General features: G+C 40.0%; 1 protein-coding gene across 2 annotated transcripts in view; it reads left to right on the top strand.

Moving 5' to 3' along the window:
- Positions 1 to 5,630: 5,630 nt before the first annotated feature.
- The window catches only part of LIN7A (lin-7 homolog A, crumbs cell polarity complex component), a 196,673-nt gene continuing 192,361 nt past the window's right edge, over positions 5,631 to 9,942 (top strand). The window contains exon 1 of one of the 2 annotated variants that reach the window (XM_051963261.1): positions 5,631 to 6,673. In XM_051963261.1, coding sequence (XP_051819221.1) covers positions 6,631 to 6,673 — 43 coding nt within the window. In that variant the 5' untranslated portion in view covers positions 5,631 to 6,630. The remainder of the gene's footprint in view (positions 6,674 to 9,942) is intronic. The other variant, XM_051963262.1, reaches the window with a different exon arrangement.

Raw genomic sequence — 9,942 nt, 5'->3', positions numbered from 1 at the left:
TCATATTTTAATAGGCATCATGGTGTTGTTGCCTGACCTTTGTTTTCAAGAGGACTAATGACATCACAGTGTGATGTCTTGACTCATGAGTGAATTGGACTTAAATGAGAAAAAGTTGCACAAAATCATCAGCCTTATTTTCTCTTCTAGTGGCAAGACTGGTGATGGCCTAGAATGCTGGGGATGACCATGGTATATTCCATGACTTACCAAATTCTATGCGCTCCATAGTGCCTACATGAGCCTCCTTCGTGGTCATTGGGACAAACTGTTTTCATGTCACGATGTAATGGATGATGAACTGGATTTGGAATTAGAAAGACTTGGGTTCAGATTTTGCCTCACATACTTACTGTTATGACCTAAGACAAGTCACTTAATCTCTCATATTCCTTTTCTTCATCTGAAAAAAGAGAAAAGTGAACTCTGTGGAACCTAAGATCCTTTCCAATTCTAAATCTATGATCCTATGACTCTAATATTCAAACATCTGGCTATGGATCCATTTAATTCTGCTTTGACTAATGTTTTCTAATGCAAAGGCTATAACATTGATTTTCTCCTTAACACTTATTTGCTCCTGAAGGTTATTGCTCATACATATTATTGCCTGATGAGCACAAAGTGACTTAATGTTACAAGTTCATTTATATTTCCTGCTGGTTTTTAATGGAAATGTGTTGATTATATTAAAGTAGGTAAATAAATATTTAAATTGCCCTTAGCGAATATCCTCTGGCATAACAAAATTCTCTCTCTCTCTCTCTCTCTCTCTCTCTCTCTCTCTCTCTCTCTCTCTCTCTCTCTCTCTCTCTTTCTCTTTCTCTCTCTCTCTCTCTCAATGATGGAACTCTCTCATTCCAGATGCCAAATAACTAGCAGGTATTTTCTTCCAACACAACGTGATGCCCATGCCAATGAGAGATTTGCCTGTCCATTTGCTAATCACTGAACTCGATGTCCTCCAGGATTCAAAGATGAAAATCTGGACAGATGAAATTAAAACAAACAAAAAAAGTCTGCTCAGGAATTTTAAAAGGACTGAATTTTAATTTAAACTAACTGAAGTTATTAAAAAAAAATAGTAGTCAAAACAGGGTCAAGAGCCCCTGTGATAATGATTTTTTTAAAAAAAAAAATCTCCATACAATTACATTCAAAGGAAAAGGTTAGTACTCGGTCTTAAACTCTTTAAGTTATTTGGATGATGCAATATGAATGAAGGCAGATAATGCTTTATCTGTCCTTTATCACTCAAAATAATTTCTAACACTCTTAAGGCTAAGAGAGTCCCAGTTTTAGGGTGATATTTTTCTCCTTTAGAAGTGTGCTTAGTGCACACTATTTATAATCTAACTAAACATTTTCTGATTTCTTAAGGACATACATTTGACTTTGTCACATCAATTCAGGAGAGCAAGATTCTTGACTGGCTTTTCTACCTGGGTCAGTTTATATATTCCAGAATAGCTATGCTTATAGTAACCTCTACTTGCTTTGAGGACCTTTACATGTAGTGTTTAGCCTCAGTCTTTTTTTTTTATAGCCTACTTTTTCTACAAGTATTTTTCTTTCAAAGATCAATTTCATATTATGGAATATTATTGTCTGGTAAGAAATGACCAACAGGATGATTTCAGAAAGGCTGGAGACACTTACACGAACTGATGCTGAGTGAAACGAGCAGGGCCAGGAGATCATTATATAATTGAACAACAATACTATATGACTATCAATTCTGATGGACCTGGCCATCTTCAGCAATGAGATGAACCAAATCATTTCCAATGGAACAGTAATGAACTGAATGAGCTACACCTACTGAAAGAACTCTGGGAGATAACTAAGAACTATTACATTGAATTCCCAGTCCCTATATTTTTGCACACCTGCATTTTGGATTTCGTTCACAGGTTAATTGTACAATATTTCAGAGTCTGGTTCTTGTTGTACAGCAAAATAACGATTTGGTCATATATACTTATTGTGTGTCTAATTTATACTTTAATATATTTAACATCTACTGGTCATCCTGCCATCTAGAGGAGGGGATGGAGAGAAGGAGGGGAAAAATTGGAACAAAAGGTTTGGCAATAGTCAATGCTGAAAAATTACCCAGGCATATAACTTGTAAATAAAAAGCTATTTAAAAAAAAAGATCAATTTCAGCTCTATGGACAAAGCAATAGAGAAATGTGTGTAGGAGGATCTGGGAACTATGGACCTGGGTTGATGCCCAAGTACATTATTGTTGTTGTTTTCCTGAGGCAATTGAGGTTAAGTGACTTGCTCAGGGTCACACACCTAGGACACGTTAAGTATCTGAAGTCACATTTGAATTCAGGTCCTCCTGACTTCAGGGCTGATGCTCTATCCATTGCACCACCTAGCTGCTCCCCAAGTATATTATTAAGAGATCTAAACTTGACATTTGAACCACCTGTGGACACAGTTAACATTACTAATTATATTAGGAAAGTAGACAAATTGCCATACAACTAATGTGCAAAGTTCAAATTATTTTTATAGCTTGAATATGAAAAATGAAAGCATTTAAATAGTTGTACATGTATATGCATATATATGTATCAGTCATTCAATAATCATTCATTATTTGCCTTACTATGTGCTAGACAATGTTTGGCACAGAGAAAATGAAATTGTTCATTATATCTAGCAGAAAGGGAGTGAATAAGCATTATTTAATATCTGCTATGTTCCAGGCACTGTGCTATACACTTTACAAATATCTCATTTGATCCCTACAACAATCCTGAGATGGAGAAACAATTATTATTCTCATTTTACAGATGGAGAAAACTGAGGTATACAGAGGTTAAATGACTTGTCCAGGTTCATACAGCAATTAATAAATGTCTGAGGCTAGATTTGAATTCAGATTTTCCTGACTCCAGGACCAGAGTTCTATCCATTGCACCACCTGGCTGCCGAAGTATGTAAAAAGTACATATAAATAAATATGCACAAAAGGGATAGATGGGGACTAGACCTGTGATTTTATTGGGACAGAGAATTCCCAGAATGAGAGTGAATATCCTACTAATATGGGTTAGGATCTTCTCTATATAGTCTTAGAAAAGTGTCTAAAGCAATGGTTCTCAAAAATATAGTTCAGAGAATCTTGAGACATCTCTGAAACTCTATCAGAAGATCTATAAACCCAAAATTTGTTTTTCTTTCTAATATGGTAAATGTCTATAGATATAACTCACATAAACAAAAAACTCTTTGGACAGATCCTCAATAATTTCAATAGTATAAAGAAACTGAGAAAAAAAATGTTTGAGAACCATTGATCTAAACTGTTTGGCTCTTTCTGTCTGTTTTTTGTCGCTGTTTCTCTGTCGAATGTATCTGTGTTGTCTGTTATTCTTTGTGTGTCCATGTGTCTCTCTGTCTCTTCTCTCTCCTCTCCTCTCTTCTCTTAACTTCTCCTCTCTCCTCTCCATGCCCTCTCCCTCCCTCGCTTTTGGAGCTCTTCTAGCATCAGAGTAATGGATATGATTTTATTAGCATATAGAACTCCCAGCATGGAAACTCCTTCTACCATTGCAGTTCCTATATTAATTATTGTTGTTCAGTCATTTTAGTCATTTCAGTCAGTCAACTCTTTGTGACCCCATTTAGGATTTTCTTAACAAAGATAACTGCTGTGGTTTGCCATTTCCTTCTCTTAAACATATAGTCTTGGATAGATGTTTTAGAGGCACTGAGAGAAAAGTTATTTGCCCAGAGTTACAGCGCTAGTGCAGTGTTAGTATATAGGATTTGAACCCAGCTTCCCCTGGACTGAAGCTGGTTTGATATACCGAGTTCCTTTTAGTATATACATTCTGTAAGCTTGTTCCACTTGTGACATACTTTCTTATTATTGTTAAATATTTCCTATTATTTCTAATAGAATCTATAGGATGAGAGGATGAGGGAGTATTTTAGCTAGCTGTCTCCCTTCCTTGTTCCACCCTCCCAAAAAAGAACAAACATTTTGGCCTCAAGAATCAGAAACATAAAAGTAAAGAAATATTTTATGGCAATCCTTTTTCAAAAGAAGTCAATGTTGACAAAGTCTAGGCGAATTGGTGGTTGATTTGTGTTTTGGTTTAAATATGTGCCAAAACCATGAAGATGTGGGAGTAAATATGAACTAGAGTCTTTAAAGAATTGCTTAGATTGTTGTTGAAGTTGTGAACGGATCCAGCTATTCTGGAGAGCAATTTGGAACTATGCTCAAAAAGTTATCACACTGTGCATACCCTTTGATCCAGCAGTGTTACTACTGGGCTTATATCCCAAAGAGATCTTAAAGAAGGCAAAGGGACCTTTATGTGCCAAAATGTTTGCGGCAGCACTTTTTGTAGTGGTTAGAAACTGGAAATTGAATGGATGCCCATCAGTTGGAGAATGCTTGGATAAATTGTGGTATATGAGTGTTCTGGAATATTATTGTTCTGTAAGAAATGACCAGAAGGATGAATACAGAGAGGCCTGGAGAGACTTACATGAACTGATGCTAAGTGAAATGAGCAGAATCAGGAGGTTATACACTTCAACAACAATACTGTATGAAGATGTATTCTGATGAAAGTGGCTATCTTCGACAAAGAGAAGATCCAATTCAGTTTCAATTTATCAATGATGTATAGAATCGGCTACATCCAGAGAAAGAACACTGGGAAATGAATGTGGACTACTTGCATTTTTGTTTTTCTTCTCAGGTTATTTTTACCTTCTGAATCCAATTTTTCTTGTGCAACAAGAGAGTGGTATGGATCTGCACACATATATTGTATCTAAGAGTGAGTGCAAGGGACAATGTTATAAAAATTAGCCATGCATATGTTCTCAATAAAAAGCTATAATAAAAAAAATAAAGAAAGAATTGCTTAGGGCACTGAGAGATTGTCACTTGTCTATAGGCAAGTCACTTAGCATAGTAGTTTAGGGGTGGGGACTTATATAAACCTAGTATATGTGAAAGAAAGGAGGGTAAAGGAGTGGGAGGGGTGGGGAAGTAGGGGGCAGGACTTGAATCCAACATCTCCTTTCTACAAGGCCAGCTTTCTATTATATAAAAGTCCAAATCTAGAACAGATCTAGAATTTTAAAGATTATCTAAACCAATCCCTTCATTTCAGAGATGAAGAAATCAAGGCCCCAGAACTTAAATGATTTAACCAAGCCAAGGAATGCAGTAAATGGCAAAACTGGGTTTCAAATTTTAGATTGGATTCGGTCCTCCAAGCTCAGCCGCAAGTTCAAAGCATCACACTCTAGTATATCTAAGAAACTCCAGAACACCTCTTTCTTTTCTTTTTTTTTTTTTTAGAAAAGCAAAAAGTTATGAGCTATTATAATCTTGTGAGAAAAGGTAACACCGAATAGACAAGATGTTGTCAGTAGAACACCTCTTTCCAATGATGTTTCATTATTCCTAAAATGCTATCACTACCATCATTTTTCTTATTCTTAGGGTTGTCTAGCATGATGTGGTCATGTGATTTATGAATTAAGAATTCCTATTATGACAAGATGGTGACAGCTGCACTTGCAGCCCCCACCCTTCATTCAGAGGGAGCAGGGATGTTGGGAAAGGGCAAAGAAGGGAGGCAGAGAGAAGGGCCACCAATAGTGGACTCAGATGGGTCATTAAATGAAAACAAATGGAATAGCTATTGTTCTAAATCAGGGTGTTACGTAAAGATAAAATTAAATAACATGGAAAACACTTTACAAACCTAATGGGCTATATAAAAAAGTTAGCTGCTTTTGTTCTTCTTTAAATAGGCCTTATTCCCCTTTAATTGAAAGGTATAGACTTCTCTTTCTATTTTGTCTTCACTTTCCCTTGACTTTTGTCTTTTGAGAACAGACATTCCACAAAAGTAAATTGTTTCCAAAGAAAAATGCTCCTTAGTTTTAGAACATGACACTTTTAGATGGAGTAACCTTAAGTCGGTTACCTGTAATATCCATATAAGTAAACATTCCAAAATTCTATTTTAAACAGAAACTTATAGAGGGGATTCGGAAACATCAATATTGTTGTCCATGCCATTATCTCTAATTAATCAAACAGATCTTTAAAACAGGAGAGGTTCGAAGAGGGAAAAGGGAAGAAGGGACATTATTGTTTTGTTTTTGTTTATTCTCCAAGTGGCAGAGAAGCAGCAGCAATTTACTAATTCAGGACAATTTCTTATCTTGGCCAAGCCCTTCGAATGTGGATCTAACCGGAGAGTTTAAGGAAAGGGCCAGATGGAAGTGACTGTTGGGAGCTTCCCTGAAACCGAAAAGCAAAGTTGTGGGGCTTTATAGCTCCGTGCTGATGTGGGGAATACCTGTTCTGCTCCGCTCCTGGCTGCTCCCACTGCTTGGAAGGGGCTGTGCACATCACCTAGCAGTCAGTCGCTTTCCCATCTGTCTTCTAACCCACCCCAGACTCATCTCTCCTCCTCCACCCCAGCACCTCCTCATCGCCCCTCCTCCGGTTCCTCTGCCTGCCTTCTAGTCTCCCCTCCCCCGCCCCCGCCCCCCATCCCCTCCTCTTTTTCTCACTATAGGCAGCCGCGGCTGCCTGGGCTGAGAGTCATTTGAGCTCCCACCGCAGACATGGCGACGTTGACAGTGGTCCAGCCGCTCACACTGGACAGAGGTAAGCGCTGCTCACTCGCTCTGGCAATTGCTTCTTCTCCTCCAGCCTGTCTGTCCTCTCTCTCTTCTCACCCACTGCCAACTCCCAGCCGGGCAGAGCCGGAGGCGCTCAGCAGGCAGGGCTGTCTAGCTGGGGTTTTCAGATGGAGAGGCAGGGAACGATTGCGCAGGGAGGGAGAGCATTACTTTTCTTCTTGCCTTACATCTATCCTGCCTGAGCGGCCACAGCCCCGCTGCCCCCGTGCGCTCCGAGCGCTCGGCGTAGCTCGGCCCTTGGAGCCCGGAACCCGTGGCTGGTCGGCTTCACCTGGGCTGGGCTCCTGTCTTCCATTTACCTTCCCGGTGCCCCCGCAGTCGCCCCCGCCCCCTCCCCCGCATCTGGCTTTGTTTCCACCGCGGCTATGGGACAGCTAGGAGCTAAGGGCTTGGGTTTAGGGGGGAGTGAAGGGAAGAGCCTTTTGGTGGGGGAGGGAAAGTGCAAATCGGCGTGTGGGGAGGGAAGCGAGGAGAGAGCGAGAGAGCGAGAGCTAGAGAGCAGGAAGGAAGAGGCTAGCTGTCCGCCAGCTTCTTCCCCCCCAACCCCCCTTTCTATTTTCTTGTTGGTTTGGGGGCTGCAAAGAAGGGCACTCAAAGAATAGAGGGTGAGCGTCCAAAGGACAGGGAAGTTTGCCCGGACGACCGCCTGCCGGGGAAGTGTCTGTCCATCCCTGACCGCTGGGTGGGCACACTCTGGAGGTCGCTCCTGCCGGATGCGCCCTGCGGCTTGACTGCCCTGTCACTGAGCTGCTCCCCTCCAGTTAAAGAGAGATCAAAGAGGCCGGGATCCGAGACCTGGGGTGGGGATCAGCCAGGTGCCTAGGCGACTAGCTTCCCTGGTCCCTTTGAGCTCTGAAAGGGCTACAAGGAACGTGCGTCTTGGGCCGGCTGCCAGAGCTTCCAATGGAGCGAGCAGTTTATTACTCCCCAGCTGAATGAGCATCCCCCAACCCCTAGACTCCTTGCCTGGGCGTGTAAAGGCTCAGGGAATATCTGTAAATTGGTTTAAAATTAAACTTTAGATCCTTTGAACCTATTCCTCCCGACCTATCTCTCTCTCTCTCCATCCCCCACCCCGTCAACTGTATGGGAATAGAAGGTAACCAACGTTTGCTTCTCAGGCAGGACAAAGGTAAAAGTATCTATGTGTGGTCCATGCAATGCAAGAATTTTTGTTTCTTATGGCAGCAGATGGGAATGAATGTAACTTGCTTTTATTTGATCAGTTTCCTTTTTTTGGCTCATCGGGACGACTTTCCCCGAGCTCTCCAGCTGGCTCCTAGCTCACACTCTGTAATGGGAGGGCATTCCCTTCTTCCCACTTGCAGCTGGTGAATTTAGGACCCTGAGAAACCACTTGGGAATGGTGTGCTCGAAGGGAAATTATTTGGTCCGATGTGCCTCTAAAAATATTCTGTCTAGAGGATTAAACTGGACTGTAGGGCAAGGCACAGAGAACCCTGCTATGAGCACAATGAAAAAAAACCCAACTAACTCAGTTTGAGATTTTTAATTTAGAGAATTTGTAAGTTACTTTATCAGAACTTATTGGGGCTAGAATAGATGTTGTATGGTACCCATGGCAACCTTGTAGTAGGAGTGTAAAATTCAAATAAATAAATAGATTCTACAATGGGAAGAAATGTTGGTCTGCAACATCATAAATTAATAAGTATACTTAGCTCAGAAATGTATTGTTCAGTTCATGGTTCACCTTCAGTATTATCATCTGCCCAAAGCAGAGTCAGTCCATTGCCTTTAAGAGCTAACCAGATGGCAAGGCATTAGTAATCATGAATTTCTCAAGTATTATTGTTTTAATATTGCACCCCTCATAGCCTCTCATTTTTGAGCCAGTTTCTCAACACTTTAAACACACCAAACAAAACACAACTTCTTAAAATCACAGGCTATAAAGGACTTGCATAGCACTATGGGTGGCTAGTTAGCTGAGTTATTTAGAAAGCCCAAGGTTTTAGCTAATGTCATTCTACTCCATGGCCATAGTTATATGATACCTAGCATTAATATTAAGCTTTAAGTTTGCAAAGTGTGTCTACATATAGGATCTTTTTTTTTTTCTTTTCAAAATGCATTTGGCGGCAAAGGTGAAGGAGGAACATGCTGGATTTGAATTAATAGGACTTGTGTTCAATTTCTGACTTTTCAAGCTGGTGACTTAAACAATCAAAATTTCCAGCTCTTAAATCTATATTCCCATGACTCTGTGTGATGATTGTGTGATAATTATCCCCATTTTACAACTGAGAAAATTGATACTAAAACATTAGCTAACATTTACTTAGTGATTTAGGGTTTGCAATGTTCTTTACTTATATTATCTCATTTGATCCTTATAACACTCGTATGAATTAAGTTCTATTATTTTCCCCCTTTTACCCTTGAGGAATCAGGGACTGAGAGAGAGGCTGTAACTTCTCAGGGTCACACAGTAAGTATCTGAAGCATATTTTGAATGCAGGTCTTCATGATTCTATGTCCAATCTCTTTTCCCCATGTCCTGTTGCCTCCCAACCTTTTCTAATGACTTGCAAAAATGCAGGCAATTAATTAGTCCTGAACTAGCTAATAGTATATAACTGGCTTTGCACTGGTACATGCTGGGAGCTGCCATCAGTGCAATTCCTTAAATGACTGATAAAGCTCTTCAGGATAGTGAGCAAGCTTTGTGTGGTACTTTGGTTACTGCAGCCTCTTGTGGAAGAATATGGACAGACAGAGGTGCTTTTAAAAGACCTGTCTCAATGACTATCATTTAATTGGGTTGGCTTGGGATCCTGTAGGAAACACTGTTAATGAGACAAGTCACCCTTTTATATTGTCACAGAAAGGGGAGTGTCCAAACTTTATTTTTTAATTTTTTTTTTGGTCTTGGCAATCCATTAAGCCTGTCCAGTAAACTTGCTTATCTAGTGCATAGAAAGCATGGCTAGGAAAACTGAATATTTATATAATACTTAACAGTTTCTATATACACAATGTTAATTTGCATTTCACAGTCTTCCTATTTAATAAGCAGGATGTGCTATATATGACCTTGAACAACTCCCCCACTATTCTTACTCTTATTTTCTCACCTGTAAAGGGAGGGAGCTGGGTTAGGTAATCCCGAGACCTCTTCCAGTTTTAATCCTTGTATTCTTATTTTATAGAAAAGGAAATTGAGGCTCAATGAGAAACTGAAGTACTCAAGGTCACAGAGCTAGTTTTGGC

This window comes from Antechinus flavipes, chromosome 5, assembly GCF_016432865.1.
Source record: "Antechinus flavipes isolate AdamAnt ecotype Samford, QLD, Australia chromosome 5, AdamAnt_v2, whole genome shotgun sequence".
In the NCBI taxonomy this organism is placed as follows: Eukaryota; Metazoa; Chordata; class Mammalia; order Dasyuromorphia; family Dasyuridae; genus Antechinus; species Antechinus flavipes.
The sequence above is the reverse complement of the archived record's forward strand: the minus strand, read 5'-3'. Positions and strand labels throughout refer to the sequence as shown.